The 23,887-nt window shown below is 38.8% G+C and overlaps 1 protein-coding gene across 3 annotated transcripts in view; it reads right to left on the reverse strand.

Moving 5' to 3' along the window:
• The window catches only part of dgki (diacylglycerol kinase, iota), a 63,279-nt gene that overhangs the window by 9,717 nt on the left and 29,675 nt on the right, over window positions 1–23,887 (reverse strand). Inside the window, exons 3-21 of one of the 3 annotated variants that reach the window (XM_054624397.1) lie at window positions 21,331–21,426; window positions 17,395–17,466; window positions 15,946–16,002; window positions 15,746–15,814; window positions 15,565–15,633; window positions 14,574–14,690; window positions 13,991–14,065; window positions 13,076–13,171; window positions 12,539–12,621; window positions 12,066–12,126; window positions 11,865–11,978; window positions 7,938–8,063; window positions 7,106–7,184; window positions 6,774–6,829; window positions 5,988–6,050; window positions 4,470–4,543; window positions 3,798–3,909; window positions 3,565–3,651; window positions 2,608–2,720 (exon numbers count right to left, since the gene is read on the reverse strand). In XM_054624397.1, the coding sequence (XP_054480372.1) occupies window positions 2,608–2,720; window positions 3,565–3,651; window positions 3,798–3,909; window positions 4,470–4,543; window positions 5,988–6,050; window positions 6,774–6,829; window positions 7,106–7,184; window positions 7,938–8,063; window positions 11,865–11,978; window positions 12,066–12,126; window positions 12,539–12,621; window positions 13,076–13,171; window positions 13,991–14,065; window positions 14,574–14,690; window positions 15,565–15,633; window positions 15,746–15,814; window positions 15,946–16,002; window positions 17,395–17,466; window positions 21,331–21,426 (1,619 nt within the window). Of the gene's footprint in view, window positions 1–2,607; window positions 2,721–3,564; window positions 3,652–3,797; window positions 3,910–4,469; window positions 4,544–5,987; window positions 6,051–6,773; window positions 6,830–7,105; window positions 7,185–7,937; window positions 8,064–11,864; window positions 11,979–12,065; window positions 12,127–12,538; window positions 12,622–13,075; window positions 13,172–13,990; window positions 14,066–14,573; window positions 14,691–15,564; window positions 15,634–15,745; window positions 15,815–15,945; window positions 16,003–17,394; window positions 17,470–21,330; window positions 21,427–23,887 lie in introns of all 3 variants that reach the window. The other 2 variants (XM_054624396.1, XM_054624395.1) reach the window with 2 other exon arrangements.

Below are 23,887 nucleotides of genomic sequence, written 5' to 3' on the forward strand. Positions count from 1 at the left end.
AGAGGGCTCAGGTACTTACACAGAGAAGGAGTCGGGGGGAGCAGAGAGGCGGCGCAGATCAGCTGCACACACCTTCTGAATACTAAGACCAGACACACACACACACAAAGAGAAGAGAGGAGGAACGTATGGAGGAGAGGAGGTGAGAAGGTGAGGAAAGGAGGAACGTATGGAGGGGAGGAGGTGAGGATGAGGGGAGAGGGGGTGAGGAGATGAAGAGAAGAGGAACGCATGGGGGAGAGGAGGTGAGGAGAGGATGAGAGAGGAAGATAGGAGGTGAGGAGAGTAGATAAGGATAGGAGGTGAAGAGGAGGTGAGAGGAAGAGAGGAGGAAGAGACAGGTGAGGAGAGGAGAGGAAGATAGGAGTTGGAGAGGAGGTGAGGAGAGGAAGAGAGGATGTGGAGAGGAGAAGAGAGGAGGAGGAAGGGGAGGTGAGGAGAGGATGAGAGGAGGAAGAGAGTAGGGGAGGAGGAATGGAAGAGAGTAGGGGAGGAGAGGAGGAGAGTGAAAAGAGGAGAATGAAAGAGAGGAGAAGGAGAGGAGACAAGAGGACATAAAAGGAAAGTAAGGAGAGGTGGGAAGAAGACAAAAGTCGGGGAGAAAAAATGAAATGAACAAGAGGAGAGAAAGTAAACAAATGGAAATAATAAGTAATCAAAAAAGAATACAGACATGTTTGTAAAAAAAGAAGAGGAGGGACAGACGGAGAAGAGCGTAGAGGTAAGTGGACAAACACTGATAGCACAGAGTAGAGTAGCAGTACATCAAGCAGAGACAGAGATACTGCAGTAATACACAGTACGTGTTATTATTGACTGTGTACGTGCACACATGTACTGTAGATAGAGCCACATATATAAACACAAAGATATACATGGAGAAGTATTAGTGCTACAGGGGAGGGAGGAGTGTTAGTAGCCAGAGAGAAGCGTTGTTTTTGTTTTAGTACAGGGGTACTACCTCCTACAAGGACTGCTCTTAAAGGGACAGTACGTAGGATTTGGTGGCATCTAGAGGTGAGTTTGCAGATTACAACCAACTGAACATCTGATCTGCTCACTTCTTCTTTTCCAAGACTGTGGTACAAGAAGGTTGTTTCCTTTCCTCTCTTCCCTTCTACTCTTTTCACTCTTCCTTATCTCCTCCTCACCTTCTCTTGTGTCCTTTCCACTGCTCCAACTTCCTTTCCTTTCCTCCTCCTCATCTCTTCTTCTCCTTATTCACTCCCTTGTCTTGTTGTCTCTCCTGTACTTTTTTCCTCCTTTCCTTGCCTCTCCTCCTTCTCTCCTTCTCATCTCTTCTTATCTCCTCTCCCTCTAACTTCAACTCACCAATTCTCTTCCTCTCCTCTCATCTCCAGCATACGTTCCTCCTCCCCACTCCTCTCCTTACTTTCTCTCCTCCATATCTTCCTCCTCACCTCCTTTTCTCATCTCCTCACCTCCTCTTCTCCTTCTTTCTTCCTCTTCTCGACTCACCCGCTCTCTTCCTCCTCTCATTTTCTCCTTACCTCCTCTCCTCTCATCCTCTGTCTCCTCTTATCCTCTCCTCACCTCCACTCTTCCTCCCTCATCCTCACCTCCTCTCTTCCTTATCTTCTCTCCACCATACGTTCCTCCTCCCCACTCCTCTCCTTACTTTCTCTCCTCCATATCTTCCTCCTCACCTCCTCTTCTCATCCTATCCTTACCTCCTCCTCTCCACCTCTCTTCTACCTCTCCACTATACGTTCCACCTCTCCTTACTTTATTTCCTCCATATGTACCACCTCACTTCCACGTGCAAGACGGTGGTAACGATAAGAAACCATCCGTACCGTAGTCTAATCTTCATGAGCTGTTCCGTCCTGTTGCACCGCCATGTTTCTACGGTAGCCCGGAATGGACAAACCAAACACTCGATCTAGAGAGAGACTTTAGTGTTTCTACGTTACATGAATGCCACCATACAAAAAAAAATCCTACAAACTTGTGAAACTGCTGTAAAGTGATCCGCAGAGTGCAAAACCGTGAGCGGCGTTACCATGGTTTTGCACTTGCCAGCTCACTTTCCTGCAGATTTATATATTCAAATGGTTGCAATCTACAACCACACCTCTAGATGCCATCAAATCTTACACACTGTTCCTTTAAGTGACGTTTTGAAATGGAGTATTTTTAGACTGTGGTACTCCTACTTCTACTTCACTAAAAGGATCGGAGTACTTCTCCAAACACTGCAGGCGACCACAACACACCACTGCTGCTTCACCCCTGATAGAAATCAATAAACGTCTCCGTTCCTTCTCCTTCTACGCTGACATAACCACACGGTATGTAACATGTCAGTTCGTCTCCCCCGGAGCTTTTGTTTTGATTAAATTAAACAAACACATCACCTCCTTTGGTTTTGGTTTTGGCGAGCTGACGGGAGATGTGGGACATTGAGAGGAGTGAATGTCAGCTCCCACAAAACAGATTGTATGACTCACTCTGAGCAACCCGGGCTTTTACAACACTGCTGGCCTAGTTCCTCTATCTCTGTGTGTGTGTGTGTGTGTGTGTGTGTGTGTGTGTGTGTGTGTGTGTGTGTGTGTGTGTGTGTGTGTGTGTGTGTGTGAGACTCACTCGTTGAGCAGGGGCACAGAGGTGCGTCTTTTGCTCTTCTGGACCATGTTGGCCTGGTTTCGGAGGGAGATGCGGAGGGTGGAGGGAGCCAGTCGACACGGCTCACCGTCCACCTACACAGAGACACACGAGGACAAACTCATTGTTTGGTCGTTTATATTATTATCAGTGCCACTACGATACTTATATGATACAGTACAATACTTTTTTTTATGTGGATTAGTTTGAGGGAAATAAACTTGCTTTTCTAGAGAAAGAAAGGGTAACAAATGAATCAGGAAATATCATTTTAAAGTAATAATATGTAACTTTTCCAAATTAAAGTGTCTAAAAATTACGTCATATCGCCTTTGTAAAAGTGTGTTTTGAAAAAAATCTACTTTTAATCCAGTTTAAAGCCTAATTTTTAGAACATACTTTTCAGATCTTGGTTGTTTTTAACTTTACATTTTCCCGGATGAAGGATTTAAGTCATTAGACGTCAAGTTATCAGAGAAACAAAGCCGAGCTAAGCAGCAGCCTAGAAAAGGGAGGTTTAATGACAAAGACAAATGTCTAAGTTATGTGATTTAGATCAAGGACAAAGTCCATTTTATGTTTTATTGCTCATTGTATAATAATAAAAAGGATCTCTGGGGAGTTTTAGAGCTCTAGTAACACTATGGAGCTGTTTTTCAATGAGTGGGTCCTCGATTTGTTTATTTCGTGTACTAACATTTTTTCCTGTCATCTTGTGTGAAAATTGGGAAGCAGTCAAAAAAAACATACAACAAATATGTGTTTTTTAAAGTGGACATAATCTGCAATTTGTGTACACATCTTCTACCTTTGTTGACATCTGTGATGAACACTTTTTAAATCTTGACTGTATTATTATTCTGCTGCAAAAATCTAGTTCCATCTCATCTTGTTTTACTTTCTGACTCGATAGGCTAATATTCTGGCAAGCCTACTCACCTGAACAGGTACAGTCTTGAAGGTGGTGAGGACGACTTCTCTGCACTGGTGCAACCTCTCTCCGTGACCTCCGACCTGTAGTGCCGCCTGGTGGACAGAAGGGAGATTTACAGCAAAAGAAAGGCCGACTATTTCATTAAATCACACCACATTGTTTATATTTGCTTGTCATCTTTCCTTTATTTAGGATTGATTGATATATTTATCCTCTCTAATATCCTTTGTTATCTCACCAGTGAGGCCACGGTGAAGCCGATAACCTCGATGCAGCCGTCGTCATGGCGCTGCGGCTCAAAGTCCCGGTGGTCGCCTGTGTTTCCCCACGGCATGGTGCCAGCACAGTACCTATAATACACATAAAATGCATCATAAGATCACCTAAACAACTTTTATGTAATCAGGTGTCAACTCTGCACTGGTGATGACAGTTAGCCATGAAAATTTATGTTTTTTTATACCACTTTCTATATGTAAATTCCATCTGATCTGCTGCTTTTCATGCACAATCTTCTTCCTCTACATTTCCCTGATCATTGGTGTAACTCCAGGGTGAAAGAGACATTTCACTAAGGAGACACTAACCCACTTAAAGGAATTTCATTAGTGCTGTATTCACCAGAGAGCTGAAGTCTCTTAATTTTTAATGCTGTGTCAAAATGTTGTTTTTTTTCCCATCCAGCAGCAAACACAGAAAAAGTATAAATAGGTCAAAGATGTTGCTTGTTGATGAAAAAGTCAGACATACAGTACATCGGCACAACCCTTATGGAAATCAAGAAGTATGGAGGGAGCATTATAATCACGTATACGTGAGATTTATATCTGGCAGATTCACTCTTTTGTCTTTAATCTTTCATGTTTTTCAGCTTTTAACTTTGAGCCAAACTCTCCACAGTTTCACCTACCTGGGAATGTTTAGAAACACAATGCACTGAAATTTCAGCTCCTGGATCTTTTGAGTTAGATCGGTACCATCGCACTGAGAAAGACAGACAAAGAAAGTGAAAATTAAAACCTGTAGATTTGACCAGCTGTTAACAAAACAGGATATTTGAAGTTCTCTTGACTTTACTCAACAAAACAACTGATTTTCACTCTCAGATCCTTCACTTGCTTGCGTTTTGTTTTTGTACATGTTGTGTCAAGCTTCTCTCTCAGTTCTCAGTTTTCACTCTCGGTTTGATTGCTCTCGCTCTTAAACCTGTTTGGATGTGAAGTGGTGGAAACTTTTTTTTTTTTTTTTGTTGCAGGTCAAAGGTCACGTCAGACTTGCCCATTCAAGGACGCCTTCGAGGAGTCGTTTCAGCAGCAAGAATGTGGAGAATTATGGACCTGAGGCATAATGTTTTGTCTGAGTGTATGAATTCTTCACTAAGGATGTCAGCAAAATAAACTATTACGTCTTCAGTAAAATAAAGTATTTTCTAATATGTGTGCTATAAGTCTGGTGATATTCTTAATCTTTGTTATTGTTGACAAATCAACTGAAAACATCAAAACCATGAACACACACGCTGTAGTTTATTTAGACTCAACACTCCGTCCTGCTACCACAATTATTCACTAGAGCAACAAATGTGGATTAATCCGCCACTGAAAATAGACCCTTAAAAATGCACTATTTCCTCCTGTTTGCGTAACTTTTGATAAAAACTACAGTGACCAGTGTTTTAAAGAAATTACTGAGTCTTTTAAAAATTAAAATATATAACAAAAATAAAGAATGTTGCTAGCCTTTAACATTAGCCTGGGATTATCAGAAAGTATATGCTTTGCTAACGTAACTAGCTACATCAGCGCATGACCCAGATGTGGTCTGCTGCACCTCAGAAAAAAAAAGCATATAGCATAATAAACTATAACATCGCAATTAATGAGGCAAACATATGACATGGTGTAGTTTTTGTATTTATTTAAATGATAAGTCAATTAATCAGTCTATAAAAAAAAGGAATCACTAATTGTTGTGTATTGAGCAAAAATGCTAAAAATTAATTGGTTCCAGTTTCTCAAATGTGAGTATTTTTAAGGCTTTGTTAAACTTCTATAATTGTTAACTAAAGATCTTTGGGTTTTGGACTGATAATGAACAAAAAAGTAATTTAAATATATAAATTTAAGCTTTGGGAATTTGTTATGGCTGTTTTGTAGACTATTAATCAAGAAAACAAACAGCCGAATGGTTAATGAGAATGATTGTTAGCTGCTGCTCTGATACCAGCACAGAGGTCAGCAGCTCTGTTGAGGACTCAATGACTCGCTGAAGGACACTTCAGCTTGACGGATGTTAAAAGAGGAGTTGAAGGACGGCCTTTTTAATCACCCGGCCGACTGCTGCCCAGACATGTCGACATGGAAAACGATACAGACAGAGAGAGAGAGAGAGAGAGAGAGAGAGAGAGAGAGTGTGTGTTAACACTCACCACCACTCTGACGTGCTTGGACAAATCCCTCGAGCTTCTCTGGAGGAAATCTGAGAACGCAGCCTGCAAAGACACGCACACGCACACACACACACACACACACACACACACACACACACACACACACACACACACACACACACACACACACAGAGAGAGAGAGAGAGAGACAAGCGAACCCAATCAAACAGAATTACAGTTCATTACATTTCCCTCGTTAAAAAGAGATAACTCCTCTGCACGCTTCCTCTCAGACTCCCACCCTTCGTTTATTCCTCACATATCTCATTCTTTACAGAATATCTGCACATTTCTAAAAAGTTGTTACTTCTCTTTAAAGCTTTAGATTTGATGAATAGGATGAATTTCTGATCGAACAAACTATACGATACCATACAAGTAACAGTGCAAAATGTCAAATTTTATTATATCTATAATAAACCATGACATCCTAATGTTTACTATAGCAAATGGGATGCGTATTGCATTTATGATTATTAATCTAAAATGACAAGAAACTGCAATTAACTCTGGCATTGCATGTTGGTAAGATAAGACCACTTACAGTTGGATTCAGGACTACAAGTATTTATGGCTGACAATAAGACTCTGATTTATCCAAATTGTCTATTTTCCCTTCATCTGTATTTCCTGATTTATTTCATTCCCTTCCTTCACTTGAGAGTGAAGACTACATCTTTCTTTCTATGTGTCTTATTAACACAGACGGAGAAGTTTAGGCTGCAGGAGTTTCTGAGTTTGCAATAAGTCAAACGGGACACTCACTCCTGCATAGAACATCTTGTTGCGGAAGCGACTGTTGAACTTTTCTGGGTTGGCCTCTGGAAAGACACAATCAGAGAGGCAGAGAAGGAGAATTCATTAAATATGCTGCAAAACAACACAGCACAGACGAAGACGGTGAGAAAATCAGACTCATTTGTGCATGAATGAATGCTCCGAATGTGTCCTTCTGAATATTTTATTACATTCTGCACATCTTTCAGTGGAGTGCGATGCATTAACGGGGAAGAGAAGCACTTAATGGAATATAAATAGAGCTAATACAGGAAGAAATGTGGTAAAAAAAGTAATGCATGAAAGTAGATTTCACCGACCTCTGGATTCGTGGAACTCCAGGGTGACATGAGCATCGAAGCCCAGGCTGAAGTAGTTGTTGAACACATTCAGAGGCAGCTGAGGACAAAGGACAAAATACATAAGTGAGTATGTTTGCATAAATATTACACAATATAGTCACTTACACGGCTCGTGTTTTTTGAAGTGTGGTTGAATGAGGTACTTATCCATAGTCAGTGAATTAACTACAGTAGATGGAGTTTGTTGAGTACCAGCACGAGAGCAAAGTAATGTACTTTTTAGACACCTAAAAAAATCAATATCAGTTTAAGTTTACGCTATATTTAGAATACCATTTTACCTTTTTTCTTTTAACCATTTACCTTGCAGTCAGACAGACATTACCGACAGAGAAGTGAAGACGTTATCTACGTTATCTCTCTTCAAAAGTCAAAAGATTACTTTGACCAAAACAGACAAGCAACAGGAGGTAAAAAAAAAGGGCAAAATTACTGTTTTTGTCAATGGAGTCTCGTGTTTTTGAAGAAGACATAGATGAATATAATGAAATAATATAATGAATACGATGTCTGATGGCAGGGTAAAGCAGTGAAAACATTCTAAATATAGGGTACACTTTAACTGATATTGATTTTTGAGGTGTCTTAAATATGTCCTCAGCAGTACATTACTCTGGTACTGGTACTCCTGTCTGTTTCTCCAAAATTAAATCTATTGTAGTAATACACTGACTATGTATAAGTACATCATGAAGCCCAACTCTAAAAAGTTCTGCATATGGCGGCTTTAACTTATTCTAACCCTCAAATAGAAGGTTAACCTTGTTTACATCATAAACACCCAGCTGACCTTCTGTGTTCCCTCCTCTGGCTGTGCGGCTCCTTTCTCTACTAGAAGGTTCCACCGGTCCAGCTGCACCACAGACCCGTCCTCCACGTGACACAGAACCTTGGACACCGGCTCGTCTGTGTAGCCCTGCAGAGAATGTATAGAGAGATACAGAGAAGGAGGGAATTTGCGTTAAATAACATATACAGCCAACGTTCCACACAGAATATATGTGGAGGAATACAGTCATTTTAGAATTTATTCATCTATGGTCCACTTATCAGCTGTTGTGGAGCTTTCGATCATATCACAAGATCTTCCTCTGTAGAGTTGACCGTTTATAACGGGATTCTTCTACTCAATAAGATAAGATTTAAATAATCAAAAGCTCCAGACCAGCTGCTAATAAATGGACCTCCAGGTGGGATTTGTTTCGTCGTTATTGTTATACAATATAAGATGAAACAAAAACTACATAAAAAAGGAGAGTCATTAAATTGAGTCTTGTCAAATTCTGAATGTTTTCAGGAAAAACAATAGAAGACCAGAAGGGAAAGGAAGAGGAAGAAAAGAAGAAGAAAGTGGGGAATGAATGAAAACAGAAGAGAGACAAAGATGGATGGGGAGAAAAGGAAAAGGGAGATTTCATCTTTATGGCATCTATCCCTCTTTCCTATCGATCTAACCACCGAGGTCTCTCTTCCCGTAATCTATTTGATAACAAGAGCACAACACACACACACACACACACACACACACACACACACACACACACACACACACACACACACACACACACACACACACACACACACACACACACACACACACACACACACACACACACACACACACACACACACACACACACACACACACACACACACACACACACACACACACACACATATGACACACACGTGGAATAGGCGCAGAGAGCGTGTGATGATTGGCTCTGGAAGTGGCACAAGAGCACAGACACTCACAGCACACCTCATACATTAATGAGTGGATTTTACAGATAACACACACACCTTATCCTCCCTTTCCTCCCACCATCAATCCACGTCTCTCTAGTCTACCTTTAGTCATTCAAGCCGGGTCTCTCTAACGGAAAGTGTGTTGTATTTCTTTCAGTATTCTCTCCGTTCTCTGCTTTTTATTTTCTGTCTCCCTCTGGACGGGGTCAGAAAATCAGTGTACCGAGGACTGCAGTGAGTTTCACACACAAACACAAACACACACACCAATCTGATGATAGTAGCGCTCATCACACACACACACACACACACACACACACACACACACACACACACACACACACACACAGACACACACACACACTCACAGCGGAGCTCACACTCTGACACACAGCGAGTCACAGGGTCATTAACACTCACACAGAGAGAGGTGGGACAGGTGCAGTGGTGAGGAAACACAGTTGAGTGTCAGAAGGAGAAGAGGAAAGGAACGAAAGGAGGGTTAAGGAAAGATGGTGGGAAGAGGAAAGGGAAGGGAAGGATGCAAGGAAAAGAAGAGGAAAGGAAGTTAGAGGACGGGAGAGGAGATGGAAGGAATTGAAAGGAATGGGAAGGAGAGAAAAGGAAAGGAAGGAAAGGCAAAACAAAAGAAGAGGAAAGGAACTGAGAGGAAAGAAGAGGAGATGAAAGGATAAGGAATTAAAAGATAGGAGAGGTAAGACATTGAATGGAAAGGAATTGTAAGGAAAGAAAATGAAAGGAAGGAAAGGAAGGTGAAGTGGAAGGAGAAGGAAGCAAGTGAATGGAGAGGAAATAAAGGGGAAGGGAAATTATGGAGAAGGAAGCAAAGGCAAGGAGAGGAAATGTAAGGACAAGGAGGCAAAGGAAAGGAAAGGATATAAAAAGTAATTGAAAAGAGAAGGAAGGAGAAGGAAAGGAAAGGAAAGGAAATTTAAAAGCAAAGGAAAGGAGAAGGAAGGAGAAGGAAGGAGAAGGAAGGAGAAGGAAGCAAAGGAAAGGACAGGAAGTGAAACAAAACAAAAGGAGAGTGAATGTGAAAGAAGAAAATGAAAATAAACTGAAGGGAAAGGAGAGGAAAGCAAAGAGACAAAGAGGATGAAAAAGTAAACCCTGCAGTCAGAAACACCGTCTGCAGCAGAGGACAGAAGGACGCTCTGATTAAACACATAGTAGATATGAAAGTTCATCCATCGCTCTCTGAATCAGGACTTCATTCTGCTTCGTTCTCCAGGAATCCTGTCAAAGTCCTTCACGTGTCCTTGTTCATCACAAGTGATAATTAACTACAAGCCTCATTTTCTCTGAACAAGCTTTCTTAAAAAAATATTCAAGGCCGGTTTATACAGCACATACAATATGAAAAAAATGGAATAAACATGATGCAGATAATGTATATTTAAATATAGTATATAATCTTGGAATAATCTAAGAAAAAAAACATTTGATATCATTGGAATAATATCTGTAAACCCACTTGAAGTTTTGACTCATGCAGAGATTTATTTGATGGATTTTCATCACTGCAATCCCACATAACTGGTAGAAAGAAAAACCTAATGAAAGAATGTGGGTGCTTGTAAAGGTTTCTTTCTTCTTTGTTGCAGTACAGTTATGCAATGTGTGTGTTTTTAGATTCTGGATGCTTCAGCACGTGTCCTCTATTAACTTTTTATAAGTTTCTGCCACCTTTTCTGGCCCCCTGGTCCTTTAAGTAAAAGAGTAAGTTCGTGATTGTTGTGACTTGTGTTCAACTACTGTCTGTTCAGTGGAGTAGAAGTGGTGCTGCAGAGGTTTTGTGACAATATCAGTGTAATTCTAATGTAAATAAAAAAACTTAAACCAGCGATATTTGCTTTTTTTGGCCACTTGGAAGAACATGTTTGTAAAAAAAAAGTTGTTCAATTAACATCCAGCAGAGCAAGACCAACATTATCATAAATTTGACGTTTTTTTATGTCCACCTAAGTCCAATATTCTCTCTCTTTTAGCTCTAATTTTGGTCTCCACCACCCCTGAGGGAATTATCTGTCTCTTACTGCTGTAGGAAAATGTTTGTTTTACCTTTTGCCAGCTTTTTTGTCCTTGTTTTCAGCTGTATGTTGTTTGTTTTTTACGTAGACATACGTACATTTTTTTAAGTACATTGGCAGTAACAAAAGAAGAGAGTCAAATTCCTCATATGTGCACACATTCTTGGCCAATAGAGCTGATTCTGATTATAAAAACATTGATTAAAGCTGATATTGTGTCGTAAATGTCGTAAAAACAGATGCTCAAAGAGCAGTTGACAAGCACAAAAAGTATGTCTAAGCTAAGAATTTATTTACACCCTTTAACTTAGTTCTACATACCAAAATGAAATTAACAAGCAACATCTAATTATGTGTTTCGTTCCATAAAAGCCGCTGTACAGGTCTCACTGCTGTGATGCTTCACCATAAGAGGAAGTGTTCGGAGCGTTACAAATTTGGGCTTTTTATAGCTGTGATTTTATGTGGTTCTACTGCATAGAGAAAGAGAAAATGCTATATGCAGCACTATCGCAGACCGGACACAGGATAGAATAAATTAAAAGGGAACTGTCGACGACGTCTGTGTCATATTTGGGTGACGTGTTGTGCCTCCGAGAGGTCAGACAATGGCTGAGTGTCGGGCTTTAGAGGAAGAGTAACGCAGGAAGAGTGCTGTCGTAGGACTTCCTGGAATGTGGGTGAGTTTTTTCTGTCGCTCCCAGAGGTGTCTGAGAGACAAATATTAGATATTCCTTTTCAGTTTATTGAGTTTGTTGGAAGTGCTGGCATTGGTTTGTCTTGATTTCATTTTTCCAGCTGCAGAGAGAACTTGTTTTACTCATGTTTGAGTCAGTAACACATCTAAATGACTGAACTAATACAGGTTGGAGAAGCTGCGACGTCCAGCCGCTCACAAGTCAAGGCTAGGAACTCACCCCGCCCCAGTTGAGCGTCCTGGCAAGGTCATTTCCTGTTCCCAGAGGAAGAACAGCCACCGGAGGCTGGGGGTTCATCTGCAGCTCATCTAGAGTGGACAGGATCCACCCCACCTACAGAGAGACGTGCACAGAACGTATAAGCAGCAGAGATTTACAGTAGAATATATAGAAATAGATTAAAGTAGAACAGAGTCTTACCGTTCCGTCCCCTCCGCAGGCAAGGATCCTCAGATTTGGCACTTTACGATACAACTCCAACCTGATAATTTCACACACAAAGCAGAGAGAGGTTGTAGAATTAATAAAAAAAGACAAGCTGAGTGGGTGTAATTGGTGCAAGTTTCGTTAAAATTGCTCGACCCATGAGCAGAGTATTTGAATAAAAGAGGATAATGACTAAAAACTGGAGTGAGAAGATACAGCACTTTTAACCCGGCAGTAGATTGTGATAATAATGATGAATATTTAAGTCGAAAATTATCACTAAATTGGTTTTAAAAAACAGTTTCTCTATAATTGCACTCTGTACACACATTCATGAAATGTTTTCCAGTTAAATAAAGCAGAATACAAAAGTCAGTCGGTGAAAGCCACAATGTCAGGTTGACTTTAACCCACACTGGGTTGATTTTAATAAAAGCCCAACAGAATCCAGACTGAAGGGTACTTACGCCTCTCGCAGCCCGCCATGTGACAGGTCAAAGACTTGTCGAGGGTTCAGGATCCACATGAACATCTGTAACACCTTGGCACCCTGCAGAGAGAAATATACAGTCAGGGTTTTTCCTTCAACTACTTGACAAGGTCATTATGAATCGTGCAACCTTAAATCCTAATAGAACTGATATCTTCCTAATTGAACGTTCTGTCGTCGCAGGTATTAATAACTTAGTGAGCGACTTGCTCAAACGGCCTGATGAGGGCTGAGCAAAAAGATTAAATACCATTTAATAAATAAAATAAATCCCGCTGATGCCTTGTTGAGTAACATACAATCAATGGAGGTGTAAATTAATAAAAGATCAATTTAAATCTGATATTTCTTGTATGATGTCTTCAGAAGAAAGGATGTTAGAATTCGCTGTCACACAATTTTAATTACTATACAAATAAAGAGTGATATATATATATATATATATATATATATATATATATATATATATATATATATATACAGATACAAATTGAACATTTTAAAGTTTGCCGACCTGGTTGCCTCCACTCTTGGGATTGACAAAAACCAAGATGGGCTTCATGAGAGGTGAAGGGAGAGGCTTCAACATGAACGGACGCCATTTAGACTCCTAGAGACAGAAAAGTTACAAAGAAAGATGTGCAAAAGGAAAATCAAATAAGGTATTTGAAACATAATGATGAAACAATTAGTCGATTAATCTATTAGCTGGACTTAAAGGTTGATAATCCATTAATCATGAAAGTAATTTTTCATGAAAAATGGGCAGAAAATGCTGTTTTACTCCTCTGAAATACAGAGATTTCACTCTTTTCTCTGTTTATATTTTCAAATGAATTACTTTGCATAAAAAAAATAATAAAAAAACAGACTTCAAAATTCCCTTGGACTTTGAGAAACTGGGGTTGACATTTTTCACTATTTTCTCTAATTTTATACAAAACAATTAATCGATTAATCTAGACAACAATCAGCAGATTAATCAATAAAGAAAACAATTGTTTCTATCAGCCATATATGTGATACATATAGCTAGATGATTATCGCTTAATCGATTAGTTTATGAACAGGAACTAACCCCCTATCAATTTTGATAATCAATGAATCGTCACGACAAAAATTCACCTTTCCAGTTTATTTTTTCCATATTTATCCTGACCTGGAAATAACTAAAATCTATTTCCATATTTTTCCATATTCTGTAGGAACCCTGTTTACACAAAACACTAATCCAGATTCATTGATGTTCATTGATCCATTTGGTCAAAAAACAAGGTATTTATTTTGTTGAATAAATAACTTAAACATGAATACATTTACGCACATGTTGAGTGGGTAAGTAAAAATGTATATAATCAACGTATAAAGAAATCTGAACCCGGTAAACACTAACACACTAACATTCAGTCTCCGTCATAGTGTTACTCACATCCAGTCCCTTCTTGCTTGTCCTTCGTTTAAACGATGTCCGCTTTTTTCTCCTGGCAGAGTTCTTAAGTGAGCTCTAGGGTAAACACACACACACACACACACACATGCAGAGTTCAATGGTTAGTTCACTGCCACTGTGTCCCTAGTGATGGTAATTAAAAGTGCAATGAAGCATGTGATGGGACTGAGGGGTTGGGTGTGTGTGTGTGTGTGTGTGTGTGTGTGTGTGTGTGAGACACAAACCCAGAGTTCCTTCAGACAGATCAGACATGTGTCAGCTCATATCACATCAACGCCAAAAATCACACACTCCCTCTCACATAAACACTCACACTCACTCACAGTTTCTGACACACGCCTTCTTTTAGAGTTTTAAATTTAGATCCAACAAAGTCGTTTCTCGTTACTGTCAAAGAGTGACAGCTAGTGAACTTTATCAACCAGTGGACTGACTGGTGAGGGGCTTAGGCAGCGGGAGTGTGTGAGAGTGTGTGTGAGTGTGAGTGTGTGTGTGTGTGTGTGTGTGTGTGTGTGTGTGTGTGTGTGTGTGTGTGTGTGTGTGTGTGTGTGTGTGTGTGCACCTGTGGTTTCCTGACTTTGATGATCCAGGAGGGAGGTACTATGACTCCAGCGTGGGCCCCCAGTGAACACGGCTCCTCAATCTGGTGCAGCATGAAACACGTCACCTTATTGTGGAACTGCAACAAAAACACTCCTTGTTATCATTTATCCTATTAATCAATAATTTGCATCAAAGACAAATTTTACATCTGAGCCACATCTGTCCGAAACTCCGCCTCTTAAAGGGTCATTTCAACAGTATGACAAAAAGATATGAGAATAAAGTAGAATAATAGAAAGAATAGAGAATAACCCTATAATAATAAGAGTAAAAAAAACAGTTCAAGTATTACACAATCTACTATAAGAGTCTACACATGATCAAGTAAAGTTTGTAATAATATTTAAATAGAGAACATAATGTAATAAAACAATATAAGATATCTAGATTATATCATAAAGTACAATGTAGTAAAGGATATAAAATATTATATAAAGTATTATAGTGTAACATAATATATAGTATAGTACGGCAATAATGCATGGAATATAAAACATAATAAAGTATAGTATGAGTATAGTATTATATCAAAAATAGCAATATATAATAAAATATAATTCATATTAAATAAAAGTCTTATGGTTCTATAAATAAAAATAACCATAAAAAAAAAAGCCATAATAATAGTAACACTAATAAGAATACAAAAAATATTTATAATAATAATAACCATGATACATATAAAAAAATAAAAATAATAATACTAATAATAATATACATTTGTATTGAAGTACAGAAACTTCCTATAAAGGTAGTACTGTATATTCAAGATTTATGGATATTTTTATGTAACTAAACCCTATTTCTTTATTGCATGAGAATCTAACACTTTAAGTTGTGTATTTCTAGTAAAATCTTCTTCACAATGTATTCATTTCACCAAATACCATTTGGGTAAAACTTTTCTTTTACTCTTTATTATTCATTAATGCAGAGGATGAATAACTTACTGCCTGTTTACACCAGGAACAACTGATGGCGATTATTTCTTTACTGTGGAAGAACTTCTGTTGAAAACTCTGCAGAAAAAACAGACAGAAATACAACGAAGTAAGTCTGAATGAACAATATTAACGGTTGACAACGTGTGTGTGTGTGTGTTTGTGTGTGTCTGTGTGTGTGTGTACTTACCTTTCCACACTGCCTACACTTCCCCTCCTGTCTTCTTCTGTGAACCCAGTGATGTCTCAGTATGTTCTGCTGTCAAAAGGGAGAAATGTTATAAATAATCCCGTTTTCTCATCACACAAAGTGTAAACAGGAGACGTAAAAATTCTCCCTCACATGTATTCAGCCGTGCACATATTTAAAACACACACACAGACACTTACATCTCGGAGGCAGCGGGATCCTCCCTCCCTGTAGGTTGGTTTACATCGGAAGTTAATCTAGAAAGAGACACAGAGACAAAAATAAACAAACAATGCATATTAACACAAAATGCTAAAATGTCAGTTATTCATACGAAAAAATATTATTACCAGGACGGGCATACAACCAGATGCATATTCAACAGTTGGAATACATAAATACATCATCTACACTCATGCAAACTTTTGAGTTTATTTTTACTGACAAAAATAAACTACATTTTGTCAGGATTTGGGAAGGACTACAATCACATTTTCATAATGTCGACTTTAAAGAAAAGGCATAAAATGATTAATGAAACATCATTAGACAATTATTATGTCAAATTATGTCAGACTAGATATAACTTTAAAATATGTTTGAAGAAAGAACATTTTTTTAAATTTTTCTAAGTTAGAAGGTCAATAATTTGTCTATATAACATGGAAAAAATGTGGATCTTTGCTTTCCCTGTGGAACCCAAAAACACACATCATGGGACGCTGGTATAAATGATGCGTACGCACAAAAAGAGGAAGCACCTCACGCATTCTTCAGACCAGTACACATGCTTGCTTTCTAGATCCAGCTGTGAGTGATAAGATAAGGGATTACATATATATCAGGTTAGGGACAGAATCTAAATAATCAAACATTGTTTGGTTGTTTCACTTATTATGTTTTAATCTTTTCAATCGACACAGTGTTTCTTTAAAAGTCCATCAAAGGCACATTTATAAGCTAGATTTTAGAAGTGAGCATTCTATTTAAGTCCTTATTTCCTTGTTAAAGATCTCTAAATTTAAACATAAAGCATTTTGTAAAGTCTGTTTCGATTTGAGCGCTAAGAATGAATAATTGATCGACTTTCTGGCGTTTAATAATGACGATGATGATGAGATATCAGCAACAATGAAGGTTTCCATGTGATGAATTATTGTCACGGGTGCCATAAATAGTCAGCCGTGTACAACAGTTGCAACACCTCTTTCACGCAACACAATCTGTGAAATTTCGCTTCTTCTTCTTCGCTGCTCTTCTCATTGACAGCTCTACTGAGTGGTGAAGCAGGCAGAAACATCGATATAAAAACAATCCATTAATGGCCCAGTGTGGGAGTGGAAGCGAGGCTTGTGGTTGTGTGCCCAGTTCAACAACCTATGAAAGTATTCTGCAAGTTACCCAGCATGCATCTGTCCTGTGTAAGCCGCCTGCACTCACTTTAAGCCTACATGTGGCTCAACAGTAACAATGCTGCAGGAAACTCGCTCACAAACATGTGTTAGATGTGAAACTCTCTTCAATGATAGTGTGTCAAGTCTGCATTAAATGTAGGATTAACTGTGTGTGTGTGTGTGTGTGTGTGTGTGTGTGTGTGTGTGTGTGTGTGTGTGTGTGTGTGTGTGTGTGTGTGTGTGTGTGTGAGATACCTTTTCTAGTTGCTCTATGCAGCCAGAGTGAACAACGATCTTACAGGCAGCACATTTCCTCCTGGGGGCCGACTTCTTAAAGGAGAGAAACAGAAACACAGCAGAGAGGTCGGTGAGACACACAACAACAAAACACACAACAGACATTACATTACATTACATTACATTACAGTCATTTAGCAGACGCTTTTATCCAAAGCGACTTACAGGAAGTGTATTCAACATAGGTATTCAAGAGAACTACTAGTCACCAGAAGTCATAAGTGCATCTCCTTTCTTAAACAAGCATCTTAAAGCATAAACCAGAGCAAAAGTATAGTGCAGAGGCAAATTACTACGAAAACAATAATTGCAACAGACTAATACGAATATAATAAGTGCTACAAACTACTACGAATAGGATAAGTGCAGTAAACGAATACGAATTCAATAAGTGCAGCGAACTGATACGAATACAGTAAGTGCAGCAACTAATACGAATGCAGACACTGATGACATGTGTACCCTGTTACACACAGATACAAGTTAGCTTAGCTTAGCATAAAGACTGGAAACAGGGGGAAACAGCTAGCATGGCTGACTCCAAACAAAACCGAATCCCCGTACCATCACTCTTAAGCTCTATCTTTAACCAATTAGATCTTGTTCCTTAAATTTGTCCAAAATCCAAAGAGTCAAAACAAGAAGTTGCTGGTTCCAAAGAGTGTTTCCACATGCTGGCTGTAGCTTTATATTTTGTGGACAGATTATACGAGTGGTATTAATCTTCTCGTTTAATACCACTCGTTTCTCTTGCCAAGAGGTGCTTTAATTGTTGAGCAAAAACATACTATTTGAGTAAATATTGATCATAAAAAAAACATAAATATGCAACGGAAAGACGGCTCGGAGATGACCCCATCCATTCATCATAATGAAAGATAACATTCAGGATGCCAAAGTGCTGTTTACCTTCAATAAATAATAACTCCCAGCTGCCTTTGCTCTTACGACACACAAACTACTCATAATGGGTAAATAATGTAACAGCTGATAATGGAGTGGTGTCAACTCCAGTCAATGGGTTCACTCTGAACTGTCACAGTGAGCAACACTTAATGGCACAGCGCTACTCTCACATAAAAAAAAAAAAAAAAAACAGCCTAACACTCTCATATCTGATAGGGTTAGCAGCTCTGAATGTTCTCACGGTGCAAAAGTCCCACCACAAAAACCCCTCTTCAACAAGAAGTACATCACGTTAAAGAAGCAAGATGTTCTTTTGCAAGATGTTCAGACCGACGACGTGAAGGGGAATGATGGGTCTTTGACCAGGAAATTGCAAAAGCGTGAATGGAGGAACTTGTTCAGCACACGTTGTCAAAGCTATTTGCAAGCAGATAGAAATCTTTAGCGACTTTTTTTGTACTGATGGTTAATGTAATCTTACAATCATGGTATTAAAAGAGTTTGCTAGCAGACGGATGATAAAAAGAAGGAATTCAAGAAGTCTTTTAAAGGTCACAGTTTGAGGCAGCAAACACATTCAATACACTCCACATATTTTACTGCTGGAAGAAGCAATCCAATTTACTCAAAAACTACTTGTGCACTTGAGTATTTCCACTTTTAATTCCACTATATTAAATTGAAAGCTCTAGTTACTTTTCAAATTATGTTTTTACATGAAACCATATAGATGAGTTTATATTATAAACATGATACATTGATGAAGATTGTTGATGAAGAAGCAGTGTTTCTCAACGTTTGGGTTGAGATGTTAATAGTTCGGACAAAGAAGTGAGACATTGTCCCTCAAAACTTTGAAAATTGTTCCATAAAAATAATATTTGGATCTCAGAGAGGCCAAATTAATCATCATTGACATCATCAAATGTCTTGTTTTGTCCAAACAACAGTCCAAAAGCTGAATAAACTTAGTCTACTTCCACATAAGACAGAGGAAAGCAATTGAGAAGCTGGAACAAGGGAAGGTTTGGAAGTTTTTTCTAACCATATGATTTATAGATTATTAAAAAATGTAGATACATTTTCTGTCGATCGACTTCTGAATGAATTGAACGCTTGCCTCAGCTCTTTAATAAGATATGTTGGAGGGAGCTCGGCTTCCTTCGAGTTTTGATCTAATGCGTTTCTCTCAACCATTGTTTTGACATTTAGCATTTTTTGCATTAATTCAAATCAGAAAGCTAAAAATACAGAAACACAACAGGCTGATTAACAAGCTTTTAAGAATATCTACTAATTCTGTTTTACAAAATTTCAAGAATAGTTGTGCGTCATGCTTTTTACCGATTACATGTTACAGTACAAAGTAGACAAGCGATCACAGCTAAAGCAAAAAGACACGTTCTCTACAGCCTGAATCTCTCATGAGTTTTAAGCCTCTGCAGCTTCCTTCAGACTGACATTTCTTTCCACGATGATGAAGACTAAATCATATCTGGCTGAGCTCAGGTAGGAATGTGCTTGTTCACGTCAGCCATGTCTTGTCAAAACAATCTCCAGCGAGGTCACGTCGTCCTTTTAAGCAGCTGAAAGTATGCCTCGCTGATGGAATATTTATCTAATTAAAGAAATGACTGAAGGAGATTATGGTGAATATATTTTCGCTGCAGCTCCGTCTTCGCTGGCAGTAATCTCACCGTATTCTTTTACTCTCACTGCACTGTAATTACATGCCATCACTGAAAATGACCAGATATGTCATTATATTATTGTCTGTATTGCAGGTTGTTTCTCAGCTCTGCAATTCAAAGTGCTGTTGTTCTTTGTTCGAGGTGTGTGGATTCAGAGAGGGGCCGTAATACCTGTCATTTAAAAGCCTTTCTACTCCGCTCTGCATGGTTAATGTTCCCCGAGTCATTTATTCTGCTGCTTTGAAGACATGGATCATCTGAATAAGAGAGTGGCATTTAGGATAACTCTAAATTACAAGACTTCAAGACTAGAAACATACAATATGCTGCATTTCCAGAACCTTGGACCACCTGCTATGTGCATGAACTGACAGTTAATCCAAAATATATCCAACTGTGAATGAGTAGATATTAGAAAAGACTGTAAACTGTTAAGAAGAAGTGGATGTAGTCATCGTGAGGTCACCCATAGGTTTGTACCAACAGTTTTGAAGCCTTGAGTTTGGAATTTTTGGCTGTCGCCATCTTGTTTTTTTGCAACCAGGTTTGACAAGAGAGTGTGGATCCAAGTACAACTGATCGCTGAATAATACATTTTTAGGCAACAAAAATGTTCCAATCATTAACTTTCATGAATTTTCAAGTCCATAATTTACTAAATGAACATCATGCTGTGTTGAAGAAGACTTGAAACTAGAGATTGAGACCATAAACTCATGTTTACAATGTTTACTGAGGGAATAAATCAAGAGAGAAGTAGAGTCATTTTCTCATAGACTTCTATACAACCAGAGGAGTCGCCCCCTGATGGACAGGAGAGAGAACGCAGCTTTAAGACACTTCAGCATTGGCTTCACTTTTCAGAACAAGATGTCTCTTCCTGTTTCAAACCCTTAGACCACAGACCAGTACGTAGCCTCATAATAAGTGCTAATGGACCGCCAGGAAACCATATGATCCAGAAAATGTAAATAATTGAATAACTGCAAAAAGGGAGCTGTAAAATCTTTTCCCCTCACTCGCCCATTCAAACACACACTAGTGTGATCTAACCATCGGGATCCTTTGGGGATAAGAGACTTTTTTATTTCAGTATTGAAGTAGGATTTACAAAAGTATGATTTATCTTGTTCTCTATCCTGTTTAATCGGTGTTTACATCCCATTAAGATACACCACATACTATATATATATATATATATGTTTGTTGGTCACATTTGTTTTTATACTATTACACACACACACACACACACACACACACACACACACACACAGTGGTCAGTGTGTTCTCCACTCACTGCGGTCTTCAGTAGGCAGGTGTCCTCTCCGAGATAACAGAGATCTCCTGAACAACTCGTCTCCATCCACAGGTGATCTCCGTTCAGAGCGTTCTCCTGCAGAGAGACACCGACAGAGAGAAAGGAAGAATGAGAGAGAGAGAGAGAGAGAGAGAGAGAGATTAGAAATAATGATATAATAACTCACATTATCCTTCGCATCGCTCACTCACATTAAACTGCAACCATATGCACATAAACACTCGGCCACGCAAAGCGGTCAACAAGTGTGTCAAACACATAATTGACGGCGCCGAGGAGGCGGGTAATTTCCCAGCGCATGTTAATTCAAGGTGCTGCTTGAAACCCACTACGGGAGCTGGTGATTCATGTGCAAACACACACCTCTGCACATATAAACATGTAAGTGTGCTTGACTGTGTGTCAGTGAGAGGATGACGGTTTATTTAGCAGCTTTCAGAAGGTGTTTGTGTTTTAGTGGTTGATTCAAAAATGTCTGACACAAAACATCCTCAGGACCAGGTCTATGTTTTCTTTACATCTTTTTAAATGTTTTTTTATATATGGCTTGATATAAAAAATGTGCACAAAGTGATCTGCTTCAGAACCTTAAAAAAACCTTTGAAACCGCAATCACACACTTCTTCCGCTAGAGTTAAACCTATATTTGACAATAAAAGCTGGCAGCTCAACAAATTGGTCAAAAGTCAATTCTAAATATATCTATATATGGTTAATCTGTTTGGTGGGTCTTCAAACTAAAGTAAAATGCATTTGTGCAAGTTAGATTAGTGCCTTAGGATAATCTGTGCAAAGCAGAAAATACAGCAGTGAGTAACGGATCAATCAATCAATCATAATGCTCTGCACAGAGTATGTTTGTCACCTGAATGCTAAAGTACATTTAGACGCAAGATTCATTTGCATCACATGCTATAGCTTTGGTTTGTCTCTCACATCTGTTTAAATGTATGCAAAAAAAAACAATAAAAAAAGATATATATTGGTATTAGTATTCAGTTGGTAGGCTCTCAGCCTCTTGAAATTACTTAATAAGGTCTCAGAGGCTTAAATTAATTTATTTCAATGAAGGAACTGAAAGAAAAAAAAGGAGAGAAAGCTCATACTTTTTTCATTTTGCATTGTTTTATGTTTTTGTGTGTGTTTCCTGTATAAACTACAATAAACACATTTCTCCTCATTTGTTGCATTCATACCGATGTAACTGTCGTATAGCGATTCATGTAAAATGTGGATGATTAGTGACCAACTGTCCAAACAGAGAGGAGCCAGAGCTGTCTGATCTTTTCCTAATCCCTCTCTCTCTCCGTCTCTCTCTTCTCTCTGATGGTAAACCACAGACATAATTGCCTCCGCAACAGGACGGCAAATCCCTTTCAGTGGCCATTTGTAATCATTTCCATTTCCTCCTCTAATATCTTGCCGTACTGCATAAAGCAGGAAAACAAAAACACCAAAAAAATCAGCTCTTAGTCAAACACGATCTGATTCATTAGCAGCTAAAAGGGTCCATAAAGCCGAAAAACATCAACTCCTGAGTGATTAGGTACAATGATTATATAGAAGTGTGTGTGTGTGTGTGTGTGTGTGTGTGTGTGTGTGTGTGTGTGTGTGTGTGTGTGTGTGTGTGTGTGTGTGTGTGTGTGTGTGTGTGTGTGTGTGTGTGTGTGTGTGTGTGTGTGTGTGTGTGTCGTGCAGAGAGCTAAAGGCCAGCGTTGACGTGGTGGAAGTGTCCCTGCAGACGGAGCCAGAGGGGGAATCTCAGATGTGGGTTTGTCTACTTACACCTCCCAATTAATAATACAGCATGTTTTATTTAATATTCATCATTTATGCATGATTCACTCAGTGTCTAAATCTAGAGTATAATCGACGGTTACAAAAGTGAGACACTGACATCCTTGTTCTCGAATTCACAAGATGCATTTGTAGATGGTTTTGATGATTCTCTTCAATGACTTTGAAGTATTTTGGAGGCTGTTTGTTTTCTTTTATGAGCCTGTTGTGCTCCAAATTAAAGAAGCTCCAACATCAATGTGTCTGAGTATGAACTCAGTCGGAGACAGATATAAATAGAAGCTCTGTCTAGCTTCCTTTGAGCCCATTGCAAACAAGGTAATTGGTTATTCCTGCACGGACTATATTTGAAAATCAGTTCGAACAGGATCTGAGATGGTTTTTGTGGTGACTGCAGACCAACATGACTGAATGGGTGCTGGACTTTCTGAAAAAACTGATGTGCAATATACACATTTTTAGTATTATTTTCCTTGAAAGTCTTGTTGAAAAGTTATTTACAACACTTATTTAAAGAACTTATTACTAATTATTTCTAGTATGTTGTTTGTAGTTGAGATAGTTCAGTTTACTTTAGGAGGTTAGACTTGATTTGTAAGATGTGAACTGGTGGAGTTCAGTTCGGCAACATCACTAAGGGTTACAGTTTTTTGATTATTTTATGAGGGAAAACGTCACAGATTAAAGAAAATATTAAACTTTTCAACTGATTTGAGCTTTAGCTGCTGAGATGAGGGCC

The sequence above is a fragment of the Anoplopoma fimbria genome, chromosome 23, assembly GCF_027596085.1.
Source record: "Anoplopoma fimbria isolate UVic2021 breed Golden Eagle Sablefish chromosome 23, Afim_UVic_2022, whole genome shotgun sequence".
Classification (NCBI taxonomy): Eukaryota; Metazoa; Chordata; class Actinopteri; order Perciformes; family Anoplopomatidae; genus Anoplopoma; species Anoplopoma fimbria.